This window comes from Heloderma suspectum, chromosome 8, assembly GCF_057233095.1.
Source record: "Heloderma suspectum isolate Gila_16-S chromosome 8, 16-S_ref, whole genome shotgun sequence".
NCBI lineage: Eukaryota > Metazoa > Chordata > Lepidosauria > Squamata > Helodermatidae > Heloderma > Heloderma suspectum.
In genome coordinates this window covers 12,283,411-12,302,681 of record NC_139465.1, presented here as the reverse complement: position 1 = coordinate 12,302,681, position 19,271 = coordinate 12,283,411, and the positions used below count along the sequence as shown (strand labels likewise).

The following is a 19,271-nucleotide window of genomic DNA, read 5'->3' as shown; positions in this document are numbered from 1 at the left end:
ATATGTAGGTTTCTTCAGCTTTTAACTTCATTCTGACATTAGGTAATTAGCCAGCAGCTGGCATTTTTTTAAAAAAACAAACTTAAACCTGAAACCAAAAAACACTGAATCACTACAAATTTCCTAATGCCGGACAAGTAAGTGGCAGTCTTTATTACAAAGTAATCTTATGAGATGTGTCGGTTTACTACTCATAAAATCTTCCTGTGCAAGACTGCCTTTTTAGCTGCTTATTATAATTAGACTTCTCACTACTATTGATGAAGAATCCATTTAATAAGAAACACTGTAATTCAAAGGATTTCTCTGGAGACTTAGCAAACACTAACCTCTTAATTTAATTTTGTTGAAGTTTTGCCCATCTATTCATCAGCAGAAATTGTTATTAACCTTCATTTGCATCTTTCAACAGCGCCCTTACTTCTTGCTACTTTCTCCAAAGCTGATGGACCTGTAAACCTCTCAGATTTACAAACCACGTCCTGTGATATTGTTTAATCTATCCTGTGACCTTAATGCAGTAAATTTGGTTTAATCTCTCTCAATAATCTAGTAATATTAAACAAAAACCCACAAGCAATGGCATAATGCACCTACTTCAAATAAGTCTTGAGTTAATGAAAAAATAATTCACCATCAAAAGGTGTGCTAACTGAATTTCCTTTGTGATTGGCTTTCTCAAAGATCCCACTAGGAAATAGAAAGTCTGCATCAGAAGAGAAAAAAGCTGGTGACTTCACATTAAGTAGACAATCATTGGGTTGGATCCAAATGTAATCATGTTTAGAACAGGGATGGGGGAGAAATTTGTTCAGTTCTCATTTTGATGGAACTTACTTAATTTTGCACTTTTGAACCAATGCTTGAATTGAAAATGAGTTATCCTTCGAAATTTGCACATCTCTGAATTTCCAGGCAAACGTGCTTAGAAAAAATGTACATAATAGGGGAAAGTGCAGACAAATTTGTGAAAATAACATTAAAATGCATTATATTAGGACAATTACTTGCAAAAAATGTATATATTAGGCAAATTGTGTACAAAAATGCATGTGTTTAGAGAAATGCACACAAAACCATCCATGAATTTTTATGTGAACTTTTTAAAAAATTGTCAACATTCAGGATGAACCAAAGTTAAGATTGGAAAAATGAGAAACTGAGAGAAACCAAAATTAACAGATTTGTCCGTCCCTATATTAGAGTGAACCCATTGAAATCAATGGGACTGAAGTTAGGCACAACTAACTTGTTAAATTGATTTTAGTGGGTCTACCCTAAGAATGACCAAGTCTGGATCCAACCCATTTTATCTACATTCATTCCCCTTTGTTTTTGTTTCTTTGTATGAATGAAAAAATGTATTGCATCCTGAGAAAATAGATCACCAAATGCTTCCATGACTCATTTCTAATTTTACTGCTTTTAGGTGCCATTCACAACTTGCAGAGAGCCTACCGGAAGATGAGAAGCCAGAATGCCATCCTTACTGGCAAGAGGATGACTCCATGCCACTGCCCTTCAATCTTGAAGATATAATCACTGAGCTTCAAAGTTTCCTGGGGGACTAGAAGGGAGGCTTTCATCATAAAGTGGCCAACGATTCATTGCTAGCCTTTTGCAAAGACATTTGCTCTGTAAGAGGGACTAGATCTCTCTAAGGAAACAAAACAGCCAATGGGGTTATTCTGGAGTAAATAATATTGTGGTTGAATAATCAGTTCAGAAGTTAAGTAAAATGAACATCATAGGAACAAGAAACGGTATTTGCGGGTTGTTTTGAATTTGGGAAAGCAGGCATCACCATGCTGTGTTTCAGATGAGCTGTATGAAATAAAGAACCAATTACAAATTGTTTCAGTGTAAACGTTTCCTTTCGGATGACAAACAAAGCAATGCTGAATTTCAAGAAAACGTATCTAGTAATCAGTGCAAGCACTAAAGTTGCCTTCAGCTGCAATCCTATGCACGCTTACCTGAAAATAAGTCCCTTTGATCCCAGTGAGGCTTATTTTCGAGAAGACATATATAGGATCATCTGCTGTGCCATCCTGCTGCCTGCAGGTGCAGTGGAGGATGTTGTCCCATTGGCAATGTGGGAGAAAGGTCAAGCTATCAGCAGAGGTGGCTCTATATTGGGGCAAGTACGGCAGCGACCCTCTGCCTGTCCCGCATCCGCTTGTGGCAGAGAAATCCCCTCACAAACAGGTACATTTGTTCCAGGTCATGGCATGCAATTGCCAATACCACACGTGATCTTCTCCTGCTCTCTTCCAGCAGTCTCAGTAGAATATGGAGTATCTGCCCTGCCCCACCAGCTCCAGTGAACACCACCACTGACTGCCAGTCCAGTCAGCTTTTGAATATGGAATGGGAGGGGGTGCCATCTTGGGCTTCGCCTCAGGCAGCAAAATGTTCCTTGGGCCAACCCTGATGGTTACAATTTATGAACACCAGAGTAGGGTTTACCTCGGGCTGACAAACCATGGATTATTGGCCTGAAAACGAGCTGTGGGCCCACACGTTCCCTTCTCCCCCGCTCTCCATCACCCTTTGTGTACCCGGCTTTGGCACTGATATTGAGGCTTTTGTTTTCATTTTTCATTGACACATGTTGATGTTTCAGTTATAAGTTTGTATGTTATTGTTGTTAGCTGCCTTGAGCACAATTTGTAGTGGAAAGGCAGGATATAAGTTTAATACATAAACAAACAAACTACAGTTTCCCGTTACATCCAAACTGGGAAATTAATTCTGGCTAACTAATCAGGATACTAAATCTGGAAAAGGGGAAAGAGGTAAGGAGGGAGCATGCGGGAACAGAAGTGACAAATCACAGTTTAATGGCCTGAGATTGTTTATGTCTGAACTGGGTCATAGAATAGGTCTTTGGATCCCAGCCATAGTATTGTTCTGTTTTGTGTGCATCTTGTTTAGTTGATTGTATTGAGATTGTATTTTCCAGTCTTATTATCCACTGCCAAAGCTTTGAGAAAGGACAGAGTCAAAGTGAAATAATAAATTCCTGGGGTCATGAAAGAGAGGAAGGGAGGGGGGAGATATGCACCCCTCTATGGATTAGAACCAGTCTTAGTCATACTTAGAGTAGAACCATTGATTTCAACCCATTCTGGCAAGAAGCATTTAAGCCATTCAAATGCCTTCAGCATAAGATGTCTGCCCATAAGGGATGTCTGCTATGGTGGAACCGTGTCATTATTCCAGATAAGTGTCATCAAACCATCTTGACCACACTGCATGCAGCTCATCCAGGGATCATTTGCATGAAACCATTGGCCAGAAGCTATGTCTGGTGGCCCAGTATTGACTCAGATATTGAAAAAAACCTAAATGAGTGCAGTTCTTGTCAATCCACTAGGCATAATCCACCAAGGCCACCTATCTTTCCATGGGAAGTGACCAAGAAGCCTTGGTCAAGAATCCATATTGATTTTGCAGGACCATTTCAAGGAAAAAACTTAGGTATGGCCAAGTCCGGATCCAGCTGTATGTGTCCATATACCAGGAATTTTGAACCTCTTTCAGCCTGAGGGCTGAATTCAGTTTTGGAGATGCTCTCAGGGGCCTCAGTCCAATGGTGGGCATGGCCAAAGGCAAAAGGGGTGGGGCCAAATACCAAAAATACCAGCACGTGTTATCTTCAAGCTCTCCCTGCCAGTAACTCAGCCTTAAGAGCAGCATTTCAACCTTTTAGAATGGGGAAAAAACATATGCCAGAGCTGGGAAACCACCACACCATCTGTGGTGGTGGAAAAGAGGCGGGGCCAGGGAAAGGGGCGTGGCCTTCCAGCATACCTCCAAGGGCCAGATTAGCATCCTAGGCATGGCAGATTTGGCCCATGGGCCTGAGGTTCAACACCTCTACTGTATACTTACATATATGCTCTTGTGTCAAACATGTTTTTTTAAAAAGGGCTCTCCATCCATAGATTGATGGCTCTCCATCCAACCTCCATGCATTCATGTCATTTCATGCAATGCCACTGTTTATATTATTATCATCATCATCATCATCGCTCTACCACCCCATAGCTGATGCTCTCTGGGCAGTTTGCAAAGATTAAAAACATTAAATACAATATGCAAAGTTTAAAAGCCATTTACATAAAAGCACATAGACAAAATACGCAAACAACACATAACTAAAAACAACTTTCAGCTAAAAACAGTTTAACAAAAAATCCAACAATAAAAACAACACAGCTTAAAAACAGTATGCAAGAGTCAGCAAAAGGAACGAGAGTTCTCAAAAGGGAAGGCCTGCCGGAATAATAACGTCTTTAATGCCTGCTGAAAGACCTTCAACAAGGTCAGCAGGAGCATTTCAACTGGCAGGTCATTCCACAACTGAGAGGCAACAAATGAAAAGGTCCTCTTATGTGTGTCTGCCAGTCTCACATGATGCAGCTACAGCAGAGAGCCCCCAGAGGTCCTTAGGTGGCAGACTGGGACATAGGGAAGAAGGCTCTCCCTAAACTTGTTGTTGTTCAGTCGTTCAGTCGTGTCTGACTCTTCGTGACCCCATGGACCATAGCACGCCAGGCCTTCCTGTCCTGCGCTCTCTCCCGGAGTGTGCTCAAGTTCATATTCATTGCATCGGTGATGCTATCTAGCCATCTCATCCTCTGCCGTCCCCTTCTCCTTTTGCCTTCAGTCTTTCCCAGCATCAGGGTCTTTTCCAGAGAGTTTTCTCTTCGCATTAGGTGGCCAAAATATTTGAGCTTCAGCTTCAGTATCTGTCCTTCCAATGAGCAGTCAGGGTTGATTTCCTTTAGGATGGACTGATTTGACCTCCTTGCAGTCCAGGGGACTCGTAAGAGTCTTCTCCAACACCACAGTTCGAAAGCATCAATTCTTCGGCGCTCAGCCTTCCTTATAGTCCAGCTCTCACAGCCATACATTACTACTGGGAAAACCATAGCTTTGATTAGACGGACCTTTGTCGGCAAGGTGATGTCTCTGCTTCTTACTATGCTGTCTAGGTTGGCCATAGCTTTCCTCCCAAGGAGCAAGCGTCTTTTAATTTCATGGCTACAGTCACCGTCTGCGGTGATCTTGGAGCCCAAGAAAGTAAAATCTGTCACTGCTTCCATTTCTTCCCCTTCTATATGCCAGGAAGTGATGGGGCCAGATGCCATGATCTTAGTTTTTTTAATGTTGAGTTTCAAACCAGCTTTTGCACTCTCCTCTTTCACCCTCAACAAGAGGCTCTTGAGATCCTCTTCACTTTCTGCCATTAGGGTGGTATCGTCTGCATATCGGAGGTTGTTGATAATTCTCCCAGCAATCTTAATTCCGACCTGTGATTCATCCAACCTGGCATTTCTCATGATGTACTCTGCATATAAGTTAAATAAGCAGGGTGACAATATGCAGCCTTGTCGTACTCCTTTCCCAATTTTGAACCAATCGGTTGTTCCATGTCTGGTTCTTACTGTTGCTTCTTGACCCTCGTACAGGTTTCTCAGGAGACAGGTAAGGTGGTCTGGTACTCCCATCTCTTTAAGAATTTGCCACAGTTTGTTGTGATCCACACAATCAAAGGCTTTAGCGTAGTCAATGAAGCAGAAATAGACGTTTTTCTGGAATTCTCTTGCTTTCTCCATGATGCAGCGAATGTTGGCGATTTGATCTCTAGTTCCTCTGCCTCTTCTAAACCCAGCTTGTACTTCCGGTAGTTCTCGGTTCGCATACTGCTGAAGCCTAGCTTGTAGGATTTTGAGCATCACCTTGCTGGCATGTGAAATGAGCGCAATTGTGCGGTAGTTTGAACACTCTTTGGCTTTGCCCTTCTTTGGAATTGGAATGTAAACTGACCTTTTCCAGTCTTGCGGCCATTGTTGAGTGTTCCAAATTTGTTGGCATATTGAATGCAGCACTTTAACAGCATCATCTTTTAGGATTTTAAATAGCTCAGCTGGAATACTGTCATCTCCGCTAGCTTTGTTGTTAGTAATGCTTCCTAAGGCCCTCTTGACTTCACTTTCTAGGATGTCTGGCTCAAGTTCAGTGACTGCACTATCATGGCTATCAGGGACATTCAGATCTTTCTTGTATAGTTCTTCTGTGTATTCTTTCCACCTCTTATTAATCTCATCTGCTTCTGTTAGGTCTCTGCCTTCTTTGTCCTTTATCATGCCCGTCTTTGCACAAAACGTTCCCTTGAGATCTCCAATTTTCTTGAAGAGATCCCTAGTCTTTCCCATTCTGTTGTTTTCCTCGATTTCTTTGCATTGTTCATTTAAGAAGGCCTTCTTGTCTCTCCTTGCTATTTTCTGGAACTCTGCATTCAGTTGGATATATCTTCCCCTTTCTCCCTTGCTTTTCGCTTCCCTTCTTTCCTCAGCTACTTGTAAAGCCTCATCAGACAGCCACTTGGCTTTCTTGCATTTCTTTTTCTTTGGGATGGATTTCGTTGCTGCCTCCTGAACAATGTTACAGACCTCCGTCCATAGTTCCTCAGGCACTCTGTCTATCAGGTCTAATCCCTGAAATCTATTCCTCACCTCCACTGTGTATTCATAAGGGATATGATTTAGGTCATACCTGAATGGTTTAATGGTTTTCCCTACGTTCTTCAATTTAAGCCGAAATTTTGCAACAAGAAGTTCATGATCTGAGCCACAGTCAGCTCCAGGTCTTGTTTTTACTGACTGTATAGAGCTTCTCCATCTTTGGCTGCAAAGGACATAATCAATCTGATTTCGATATTGACCATATTGATTGATGTCCATGTGTAGAGTCGTCTCTTGTGCTGTTGGAAAAGAGTGTTTGCTATGATCAGCATGTTCTCTTGGCAAAACTCTATTAGCCTTTGTCCTGCTTCATTTTGTACACCAAGGCCATGCTTGCCTGTTATCCCGGTGATTTCTTGACTTCCTACTTTAGCATTCCAATCCCCTATGATGAAGAGGACACCTTTTTTTGGTGTTAGTTCTAGAAGATGTTGTAGGTCTTCATAGAACTGATCAACCTCAGCTTCTTCGGCATCAGTGGTTGGGGCATAGACTTGAATTACTGTGATGTTGAATGGTTTGCCTTGGATTCGTACTGAGATCATTCTATCGTTTTTAAGATTGTACCCCAGTACTGCTTTTCCCACCCTTTTGTTGACTATGAGTGCTACTCCATTTCTTCTAAGGGATTCTTGCCCACAGTAGATATGATGGTCACCTGAATTAAATTCGCCCATGCCTGTCCATTTTAGTTTGCTGATTCCCAAGATGTCGATGTTCAATCTTGCCATCTCATGTTTGACCACCTCCAACTTACCTTGATTCATTGATCTGACATTCCAGGTTCCTAGACAATATTGTTCTTTACAGCATCGGATTTTCTTTTCACCACCAGACACATCCACAGCTGAGTGTCCTTTCGGCTTTGGCCCAGCCGCTTCACTCTTTCTGGCGCTACTTGGAAATACCCTCTGCTCTTCCCCAGTAGTATATTGGACACCTTCCCACCTGAGGGGCTCATCTTCCGGTGTCATCTCTTTTAGCCTTGTGTTACGTTCCATGGGGTTTTCTTGGCAAGAATACTGGAGTGGGTTGTCATTTCCTTCTCCAGTGGACCACATTTTGTCAGAACTCTCTGCCATGACCTGTCCATCTTGGGTGGCCCTGCATGGCATAGCTTATGGCTTCACTGAGTTACACAAGCCCCTTTGCCAGAACAAGGCAGTGATCCATGAAGGGGCTCCCTAAACTACCTTGGGCCTAAACCATGTAAAGCAGGCTTTTCACCAGCAGCTACTGCATGCATTTTGATCATTGTTGTAGCAAGTGCTGTTTAATTTCTTTGAGATTGCAAGATAAGCCCATTTTCTAGAAGATGAGCGAGATCCTGCTTTGGGAAGAAAAAGAAAAGGCAGCTCCTCTCCATCCTGATGAAGCAGTTGCCTTTCAACAAAGAGTGATGGATCAAAAGAAACTGAAGTGGTTACATGAAGAACAAAGCAACTGCATTTCTTTTGCTGTTGATTTATGATTACATTTCTGTTTTAATTAAGCATTGTTGACAGCTGTAATGTTCACAGTGGCAAAATCCACTTGACACCCATAAAGGGTACCAGCAAATGCAACATCGAGGATATTTGTATGGAAATAGAAAGCCTTCTCTAGGGAAGAAAGGAAAGATGGAGCAGGTTAGTGATTATTTATTCATTTAGCACTACTTATTTTCTTTTGCATCCAGATCCTAGTAACTGACTATCATAGGATTTAGTTAAAACATGGGAGTCTTTTCCAGCAGTAATCTGTGAACTGATTGTCAGAGTCTCTTCAATCTACTTTGCAATCAGTAGATTGCAAGATATATTTTTTTCTTACTAAAAGCAATGAAGAGTCTTGTGACATCTTAAAGACTCACAAATTTAGTATGGCACAAGCTTCTGTGCCTGGACTCCACTTTGTCAAATAAATGAAAGATTATCCTAGGTTTCCATGTGTATGTACTCAAGGTTGGAAATGTGGATTTTAAACTCTGACCAATGAGGTCAGAGGCAAATTAAATGCAAAAAGTACAGACTGTGTCAAAGCTTGACAGTGCAATCCTATACGGGTGTACTAAGAAATAAGTCCTGCTGAATTCAATAGGGCTTACTCCCAGATAAGTGGGTATAGGATTTCAGAATAACAGAGCATTCCTATGCCTGTCCAAAGAGAGGTCCAATGTCAGAATGCTCCGAACATCCTGTGCTTTTCTGGTAGACGTTCAGCAGAATAGGAGGAGTGATGGAGGCAATCTTCGCTTCTCCATCCTCCTTTCTCTTGCTTTCCCACTAGATGCACTCCGATCCAGCAGATCCTTGGTGCCTCACCCTCTTCCTCCTCATTTGAATCTTCACTTCAGGGCAGAGCTCCAATCTTGGGTGAGGAACCTCCCGTGGTGCTTTCCACGGTGCTGCAAGGAGTGGAAGGGGCAAGCTCCCAAGGCTGTAGCAGTGTCTATGGCCTCAGAAGGAGAACTCCACAACAGCCTATGGTCCCTGGGATGCTCTCCCAAGTACCATAGAACTGTTTTCTAAATGTATATAAAATGAGCAGAATGACCATTCTGTGCTGAACAAAAATATCCTGACACTTGTAAGTTAATTGCAGCTTAGCAAGTAGTTCAGTTCTATCTGCATTGAGCAGGGGGTTGGCCTCGATGGTCTTCTAGGCCCCTTCCAACCCTACTATTCTATGTTCTGTGATTCTATCTCTTGTGGCCTGAATCAAGATTATGTTTTTTTAATCCTGTTACAGGTGTTAAATAGCCTTCTAATGTCAGGAAGTTTGTGTTATCATCCACACTGCTTTGTGAATGGTCACTGTGTTTATTTCACATGCATTTGAGCTTTCACTTCATTGCCACAGTCTGTTCTTTTTGCATTTCATTTCCCTTTGATCTCACTCCTCACCATTCCACCACCCACCCCACAAGCATGTGTAGATAGGCCTGCCAACTTAGGATAACACTTCATGGATCTGTAAAGTGGATTCTTATCTGGAAACGCTCATGCCATAATAAATGTGATAGTGTTGGATCCAGGATCTGCCTTCTGTGAGAAGTAGGGACTTTCTGGGAAAGGAAGGGCTCTGTTTGCAGAAGGTCCCTCTGCCCAATTTTGGGGGATCCTGCTCACACATATATGCACACACCACAGCTCACCTCATTCACTGGGGTCTCCTGAGTCTCTGTGTAGCATTTTCAGGGAGCTGGATGGGCTGCTGTGGGACAGAGGAGCAGGGAAGTCCACTTTCATCAGTGCAGTTGATCCAGCTTAAATTTGAACCCAACCCCTAGTTTTTAAGGTGCAACAAGACTCTGTGCCATTTCTGTTGCAACAGATGAACATGGCTACCCCCTCGGATATTGGTTGCTAGATTCCTTTGTACGTGTATCCACACAAACCTTTGTTATACCTTTTACTATTCCTAACTCTTTGGTTTTTTTCCCTTAATGCTTATTTGTTCATTTATATACTTTGTTATTCTAAATTGCATCACACATAATTTATCCCTTTAATTTATTTAGGTTGCAGTCCTATGCATATTTAGACAGAAAAAAGTCCTACAACTCCCAGCATTCCCCAGGGTGCATAGGATTGCACCCTTAAATATTTATAAGCCATCTTTCTGGACCAAGTCCACCCAAGGCAGAGAATGAAATAGAAGTATAAATTTTTTTAAAAATACAATGATTTAATAGTATAATAAAACGTTAACATTTCAGAAATACAAAAAGCTAATAATACATTAAAATATAACGTGACCAGTATAAAAGCATTTTTGACATCCCGAAAGCCCCAGGACTCAAGCCCAGAAGCTGCAACAGAACCACCGTCCTATTCCCGCCCCCAGAGCTGTTAGAACCAATGCCTACAAATGGTCTTCCCCAGTGAAGGCGGAGCTAACTATCCAGACCGAATGCCAGCCCAATTTAAGCTTCAGAGAACTTGTAGACCACCGCTGAAGCAACGCATTTCAGATTTCTGTGCTTACGTGCAAGTCTCTAGCCAGAGTTCTACTTGGCGCTGTCTAAGGTTCCGGTTTGAACTTTTGCAGGAGCCCCTACTTTGACCTTGAAACTGTGACTGGGCTGCAAATACTCCCCCCATTTTCATGGTGCCATTCATCTACTGCAATAGTGTGTGTGTGTGTGTGTGGGGGGGGGTTACTTTCAGAGATTTGGGAGGTGGGTGAAATTTCTTTTTAAAATGTGTGTAGGGGGGTACCATTGATATGAGACAGTGGAGTGTTGCAGGCATTCTTTCACTTTTTTCTTAAACCATAAGGAAAGCATCACTGCCACTTTAAATGGCTTTTTTTTAAAAGGAAGATCACAAAGATAAGTGGGGCTTGTTTTCACCCTTCCAAATCTCCAACAAGACTAGGCCAACAATTTCAGCCCAAAGCTACTTGAAATACCATCTGGCTCTGATCTTCACCTGGAACAGAATGCTGGGACAATGCCTTCCTCTTAGGGATATGCAAACTGGCAAAAGGTGCTCTAAATTCCACCTTGAAGCTTGTTCTGACTCGTGTCCATGCCAGATTGTGAGCTTTGTTCTCACCCAGGAAAATGTGTGCATATTTTCATGCAAATTTTTCCAAATGTATGCATCAATTGTGCACATTTTACAAATAGATGCATTTTTCTCCCATCAATGAAAGCATGTTTGTGTTCATTTTTCAAAAGTGCACTGTTTTTCATGCACATTTTTCAAATGTGTGCACTTTTTCAAATGAGTTCCATTTTGTTCACAAATCGCAGCCTCAGAAATGTACAGAGTTTGACTGCAGATTGTGTTCATGTCTGGGAGGTGCGAACTAGGGAAATTCTGGCCAAAAATAAACTGAAGAATAGCAGAGATATTTTAATTGTAATGTTACCCCTAGTTATTATTATTATTTCTTATTATTATATTTATTTATACCCTGCCTTTTTCCCAGTACTTGGACACAAGGTGGCTTACAAACATTAAAACATATTCAATTGAAACATATGAAAATATACAAAAGTTAAAATACAAATTAAACAACAATACAATTAAAATTATATTAAAACAGCATTTTAGCACAGCTTTTTAGAACACCCCCAGGTTCCAACTATGTCCCAAAGTCCTGCTGGAACAAGAATGTTTTAGCCTGTCTCCAGAAACACATCAAGGAGGGAGCCATCCTAGCCTCCCTGGGAAGGGTGTGCCACAGCTGTGGGGCAGCCACCAAAAAGGCCTGCTCCCAGGTTCCCACCAAATGTGCCAGTGGCAGTAGTGGGACTGAGAGAAGAGCCTCCTCAGAAGATCTCAGAACACGGGCAGGTTCATAAGGGAGGATACGGTCTTTCAGATAACCTGGACCGGAGCCGTATAGGGCTTTATAGGTCATAGCCAGCACTTTGAATTGTGCCCAGCGAAGCCAGCGAAGCTGTTTTAACAAGGGAGTTGTTGGAGGTGTGGAGCCACCAGAGGCATCTACCTGTATATGTGGTGGAATTGCCCAGTGGTGCAAAGATTTTGGGTCCAGGTCTTTGCCTTTGCCAGTGAGGTCACACAGCAAGATATAACAGTATATGCAAGACTGGGACTACTGTATCTTTATATGGACTCTAATACATGAATATGACATAAATTGCTCCTGACTTTTTTCTGGACAGCAACCAGGTTGGTCATAGCTGCTAACTGGAAATCAGCAAATATCATGTGCAAACAGAAAATTTGGGATCTTGTGCTAATGGAGAAACTCACTAAACATCTTCAGGTACAAAGAGGCTCAGTAGAAATTTACACTTTTTACGGAATATGGTGTCCATTTATTGAATTCGCTAATGTTAAGAAGAATATACGACAACCTCCAAAAACTTGCAGAACTCCATGGCGTGATCCGTTAGGATGATGAGTGATAACTTTATCAGATAATCTTGCTTGTACCAAATAGAGATCCTGAGTGATCAGAAAGACTGTAAAGAAATTGACTCACATGTGGTGTATTTGGATTTGTTGTTACTTCGAAAAATTCAGTTTAAAAAAACTGAAATGAATTTGTCATACATTCCTATTTACTCTCTCAGTGCTATTCCCTCTCCCCACAGCAGCTGTGAGTCAACACTGTGTGGGGCATGGCCTTGGGAACACATCATGGTATGACTCGCAGCAGTTAATTGGCCTCCTGCCATTTTGCCAGCTCCACAAAAGCATTCTTAACACAACCTTGCAATGCCTGCCCTCTGTCTGGTGTGTGTTTATTGACTCGGAGTCCTCCTGCTGCATGAGGAGGACCAGGGTCAGGTGGAGGAGAGACGCTTCTGTTTAGTTACTTTCATTTGATGGCAACGGGTTCCTTGCAAAAATGAAGTTCATGACTTTGCCCGCATTTACTTTTCATCATCGCTGAAAGAATTGCAGCGGAATTGGTCCCCCGCACATGTGTGTCAGGCTAAATGGATTACGGAAGATACAGATCTGTTTGCTTGTCTGCACTTGCCTTTAGACAATATTCATCAATTTTACAAAAAGCTCTCGCCTAACATGGAGCCAATACAAACGTGAACACTCAAAGCAAAGGGACTCTTTTTTTTCTTTTTTGGTCTATATATAACAACAACAAAATCAGATCCACAGTTGATTTTACATTAGCGGAAGGAAATTGTTGGCAGAAAATTAAATCCCTTTATCGTTTCACTAGTCCAAAGGTAGGAATCCTAAAGGAAATTATTTAAGGTTTGTAGTGAAAAGCCTCTGGTCATGTCATTTTCCCTATTCATGATACATATCTATATTAATAAAGCTAACTTGGGCCATGATCCCTTGTTGGTGGAATGTGATGAGGCCTTTGGTTTAACCTGCCCCATTTGGCAGATTTTTGTTTGTTTGTTTGTTTGTTTGTTTGTAACTTGACACCTCCAGGCAGTGAAGTGTTCAGCGTGTGTTCAGTATGCAATTCTACATTTCAAGTCTGAATACTGAAGTGGAAAAATACCACTTGCATTGTTAGCATGGGAATGTGTTGCTGAGGTGCTGAGAGTCACGTAGGACGTCGTGATTGAATCGGTACTAGAGGATGGTGGCTGATTAACTTACTGTGCATGAATCACAATGCTTAGCAGGGCCCTCATCTCTGGAAACTGGAAAACTTCCTCTGAAGGAAGTTTGTAGACCCTTGACTCAGTGCTGCACCAAATACTGACCAAAGCCTACCTCACGTGCCTTGTTTACTTGTTTGTATAAATATTAAAGTTGCCTTCTTTTCTGGGTTCAGTCCTGAGGGGCCACATTGGCAGCTCTTGACTGCACCACACCTTGGTGTTCTGGTAATAAATATCCACTCAAACAAAAAATAGGTTTCTGTTCTCTGGCCAAGCCCGGCAGAAGGGTAAGATTCTGCAACAATACCAACTTGACAAGTGCATCACTTATGTATGTATGCAGTGATGCTGAGCCTGAGGACTGAATTTTGGAGAAGCCCTCAGGGCTGCAATCCAGTGGTGGGTGGAGGCCAAAGGCGAAAGGGCCACGACTGCCAGCTCATCGTAGCTTAAAACTCATCAGCTTTAGGGATGGGTGGATTACTTGCCCTGTTCTGGGTGGGGCGTCCGCTGGTGGGGGAGGCAATCCATCCCTCCCCCCGGAATCCTCCCTGGCAGGCTCCGCTCCGCGGTGAGTCCGCAGAGCCGCCAGCTGGGCCCGCCCGGAGCCAGACTTCCATCTGCTGCCGGGCTGTGGCCGCAAATGGCGTCCGGCGTAGCAGGCACCATTTGTGTCCCTGCGTTAGCTGTGATAGGCTACGTAAATACCTACGTAGCCTATCACGGCTAATGCAGGGAGGCAAATGGTGGCTGCAGACAGGGGCAGCCATTCGCGGCTGCAGACCAGGGCAGCGGATGGACTAGACCAGCCGACACCAGGTAGGGTCCATCCTGGGAAAATTTTGCGGGGGTCGTGGGGGGGACTGCTGCATTCCACCACGGATTCCGGGGGGGCAGATTCTTTAGAATTGGAGTCCGTTGGAGTCTCGTTGGAGTCCGTGGCAGAATTCTCTAACATCCCTAATTAGCTTAAAGCCTTAGGAGAGGCATTCCAACCTTTTAGAACCAGGAAAGAACCTGCACAAATGCTGGGAAGCAACCCGACAATCAGTGATCAGAAAGGAGAGGGGGCCAGGAGAGGGAGCATGGCCATCTAGGGAATCCCAGAAAGGCTGAATTGGGATGCTAGGTGGGCTAGATTTGGGCCTCGGGCCTGAGATTCTGCACCCCTGATTCAAAGCATCTTTACTCCTCAAAATCTCCCACAGTGGCTAACAAACATTAGAAACAAAACAGCCTCTGCCTGCATGCTTGCCATCTAAACAGCAACACAAAAGGAAAGGGGGTTTGGAGGGAGGAGGAAACAAAAAGGAAGATCAGACATGGTCTTCTTAGTTACAAAGGTCATGGAACTGGTTCTAAGCACAATGAAAGGGCTGCTGCTTTCTCTCCCGCTGATGGCCTTAGCAGTGACAATTGGTAGCAGGAGAGAGGACTCTCAGTTGGAGTTGTATACAGACTAGGGATGTATGAATTGCATAAAATCCATTCTGTCTGTTTTTCAGATTGTCAGGCGCATTTTGTTCATCCATTGGCGGCATTGGATTTTTTTAGTTCCTGAATTTGCACAAATTTGCACATGCAGAAATGTGTGAATTCCCACCCCCAATGCACACATTCCTCCAAAATGTGCATTTTCACATTGTAGCCTATAGGGGAAATGTGAATTTTCACTGAGTTTTTTTTTGAATTGCCTATTTTTCTATGACGAAATTTGTGCAAAGTTCCCGAAGGTTAGGGAAACGGTCTTCAAGCCAGTGGAACTGGGGTGCCACAGCAGAAAAGGCCCTCTTCTTGGTAACTACCTGCCTGACATCTTTGGCAGGGGGTCCTGGAGAAGGACCATTGAAGATGACCTTAGGGGCTGGGCAGGTATATATGGGAGGAGATGACCCTTCAGATAATCTGGCCTCAAGCCGTTTAGGGCTTCGAATGTTAATACCAGCGCTTTGAATCAGGCCCAGGAATGGACTGGTAGCCAGTGTGATGCAAACGTACTGGCCTAATATCATGTTGGCCAGTCCCCCAGTAACAGTCTCGCTGCCCTATTTTGGACCAGCTGAATTTTCCAGACTGTTTTCAAAGGCAACCCCACATATAAAGCATTGCAGTAATCCAGTAATCCCATGCAGTAATTCTCAATGTTCAAGACAAACTGAAATTAAGACTGGAAAAACGCGAAACCGAAATTGACAGATTCATCTGTCCCTATTAGGGCTGTGCACCGCTTCAGCCCAAAGCCTGAATTCTGAGTCGAAGCGCAGTGCCTCAGGCCACTTTGGGCCACCTCCGAGTCGAGGTGGAGGGGGCCCAAAGCACCTCGAAGTGGATCTGGTCACTCCAAAATGCTTCGGTGTGCTTCAACAGCAGCAGCCCCCCCATGGAAGAAGGGCCTAGGTAAGGAGCTGGGGCCTGGGCAACATGTTAGGGGGGCTGAAATGGGATTCGAATCTCTGAATCCTACTTCGGCTTCGTAGGCCAAGGTGGGTCATGGGGGGGCATGCACAGCCCTAGCCCCTATATCGAAGTAGGGCTGGGAAAGGCTCCTGCCTGAACCCCCAGGGAGCCACTGCTGGTCAGTGTCAACAGTACTGGGCTAGATTAACCAACGGTCTGACTTGGTAAAGGCTCTTCCTATAGTCCTATGGAAATCCACTGGCAGTTGGAATATCCATCAGCTTTCCTTCGTGAGGAAGGGTGGATCGTTAATATGCAATTGGAATATGCATATTGGAATATGCATATGCAAATATGCAATTGGAATATGCATATTGGAATATGCATATGCAAATATGCAATTGGAATATGCATATTGGAATATGCAATTGGGATATCCGTCAGCCTTCCTTGGTGGGGAAGGGTGGATAGTTCATTCTGTGTGTGTGGAGGTGGTGGGAGGGTGCTGATTCACACTAGGCGTATGGAAGATCAAGTGTTGCATTCTAGTAGCGGTTAATCCTTTTTTGCCTTTCACTCCATGTTTGCTTCCATAAGTAACTCTGTATGGCTCGGGCTAGATTTTAGCCTCGCCGCAACATCTTTTGTGCATCTTCAGATGTTTGCTTCTCTGTCCACAATATTGATCTGATTAGTTGCTTTGATTAGAGTCCTACCAAAAGCAAAAGAAAGAATCTGGTGTGTAGGATTTCTGTTATCTCTTATTTCACTGTGTAGGGTAATGCTGCTGAGTTGAAAATATGAACAATCGGGTTTCATTTTCTACTAAACCACCAGTATTCTTTAAAAACAACAACAACAACAATCCCAAACCACAGCTCAGCTCTGTGGTGTTTTTCAAACATCTTGCCTTGATCAATGAAACATTTTCTTAGGGAAAAAAGAAAGAAAGAAAAGAAGCCTCCATTAAGTTTGAATGCATTTGATGCTTAAACTATCCCACTACTTTAACAGCTACAATGATTGGCTTAATATATTGGGCCATTGATTTCTTTCTGTGAGCAATAACATATCTTTGAAACTAAGTGTGCCTGATGACTTGGGCTCCATTAACTCTCCCCAGCATGCCCTAGGAAACTTGATTTTGCTTGGCAACATTTGTATCTCTCCAACCTTTCTAACAAGGTAGAGATCAGCCCTGTATGGAGCACCACAGATTGTGCTCCCATTTACTTGCACTCAATGGATGCAAAAAAATGAATGTTTAGATTAGCTAAGGCCCTCATCGGATTGGTTTGAAATGAAGCATTCCATAAAAGTCACCATATTCTTATTGCCATTTTGGAAGCTGGGAGAGAACATTTGTTTGTTTTTAAACATTTATAACTCACCTTTTCGCTTAATTGGCCTCCAGCTTGGAACAAATTAACAATAAAAGCCACATAACAATGCAAAAATAAAATAAAATAAAATAAAATAAAATAAAATAAATAATCTTAAACATCCAATAAACTAGCAACCAACAGCAGCAGAAGGAACAATACAAGCAAACAGTTACCAAATGTGCAAAAGCAAATGTGCAAAAGCAAACAGCACTGCAAATGTGCAAAGCTAGTTGCAGAGTGCATGCTTTGAATGCAGTAAATTCCACACTCTACCCACAGCATCTGCAGTTTTTTGTTTTGTTTTGTAAAGATCAAGTAGCTTGGAAGTCCTAAACCTGGGGAGAAATTCAAATGGGGAGACTTCCAGAACTGTCCCTATTCAAGATTCCATCCCGTTTCATTGGCTGCCACTGGAAGGTGGATGTATTGCGTTGACATAGGTTATAGTGCAAATTACATGGGGAAAGAGGGAAACCTTGTGCAGAACTGTTGGATTTGGTGGTAGGACTGTGTTGATGTAATATAGGGGTGTGCAATGTTTGGCCCTCAGCTGCATGTTCCCCTCGCTGGCCCTACACTTCCCCCCAAATTGTTTTTAAAAAACAAAACAAAAATGCCATCTGGGGTGGCCATTTTGAACCCTTTTCTTACCCTTTTAGTACTCTATAGCTACCGTGGACCACCAAAAGGGCCAAAATCAGCTTGAAAACAACTAATGCAACCTTTTGGGGATGGCATAGTGACTCTGGATGCCAGGTTGTTTGGTACTGGCAGGGGGCGGGTTCCAGGGGCAAAAATGGCCCCTAGAACTCCCAAAGACGCTCACCCCTGTTGTAATATGCAGTTTTACCTTTATTTAACCAGGAGTTTGCATACACTGAAGGCAAAGTGTTGGGGTTCTTTAGTGGCACAGCACATAATAGGTTTCCATGAGCTCAGTGTCCCCACTGGACATGTAAAAAGGTTTCAGGGTCATAAACTATTATGTTTAGCAATATGGCAATATGACAAAAAAGGTGTAGTAACAACCAGAATACACATCTCCCAATCTGCTTTGTCAATGGATTCAGGAGAGTTTCTGGGCTTACTTAGTCTCATGCACAATTCTGTTTTCTACATCAGTATTTCCTAAACTTGGACACACCCAGGTTTTTCTCTCCCCCCCAGGGGTCCAGAACCTCTGGCTCATGGGCCAAATCCAGCCTGCCAGGAACTGTAATCTGGCCCACGGAGCCTCTGCTGGCAGGGCTGAAGCCATGCCCGCCTGATGTCATACAGGCCACAGAGGGCTGGGCTGGGGGTCATCCAGCCTCCCATCCCAGTCTGGTTCTGCACCCCTGCTCTACCTCAATTGTAATTAGAGCCACATTCTACTCTATTCACAAAAATGTAGATGCATTCTCTCAATTAGCTCTGAGAACACTGGGCAGGTATCTCCCCCGCGCCCCAGTGCAGGATAACCCAGTTAATATTGACTCCCAACATCCTCACCTCTTCTCTGCACAGGCAGGGATGTGTTAATGCTTCCCTTCAAAAGGTTGCTGCTTCTGGGATGCCCCTGGATCTGTCAGCTGTAATATGAGCATCATAGTGCGGAGAGGCCATAGCTCAGTGTGATGGAGCACATCCTTTGCATGCAGAAGATTCCAGGCTCAATCCCCGGCTTCTGCAGGTAAGGCAAGGAAAGAATCCTGCCTGAAACCCTCAAGAGCTGCTGCCAGTCAGTGTCAACAATACTGAGCTAGATGGGCCAATGGTCTGACTCAGTATGAGGCAGCTTCCTATGTTCCTATGTTCCTGTGTTCCTATGTTCCTATGTTCCAGTGCATCTGTCCTCTCTCCCTCAGGATTATGCTGCTGCTGCCCATACAATGACAGAGGGAGTGTGTGGAGATATTTGCC

At 43.3% G+C, this 19,271-nt stretch overlaps 1 protein-coding gene across 1 annotated transcript in view; it reads left to right on the top strand.

Annotated features, from left to right (window-relative positions):
• The window catches only part of FTO (FTO alpha-ketoglutarate dependent dioxygenase), a 366,765-nt gene extending 364,912 nt beyond the window's left edge, over window positions 1–1,853 (top strand). The window contains exon 13 of the mRNA XM_084812875.1: window positions 1,430–1,853. Within this exon, the coding sequence (XP_084669001.1) occupies window positions 1,430–1,571 (142 nt within the window). The 3' untranslated portion in view covers window positions 1,572–1,853. The remainder of the gene's footprint in view (window positions 1–1,429) is intronic.
• The last annotated feature ends 17,418 nt before the right edge of the window (window positions 1,854–19,271 follow it).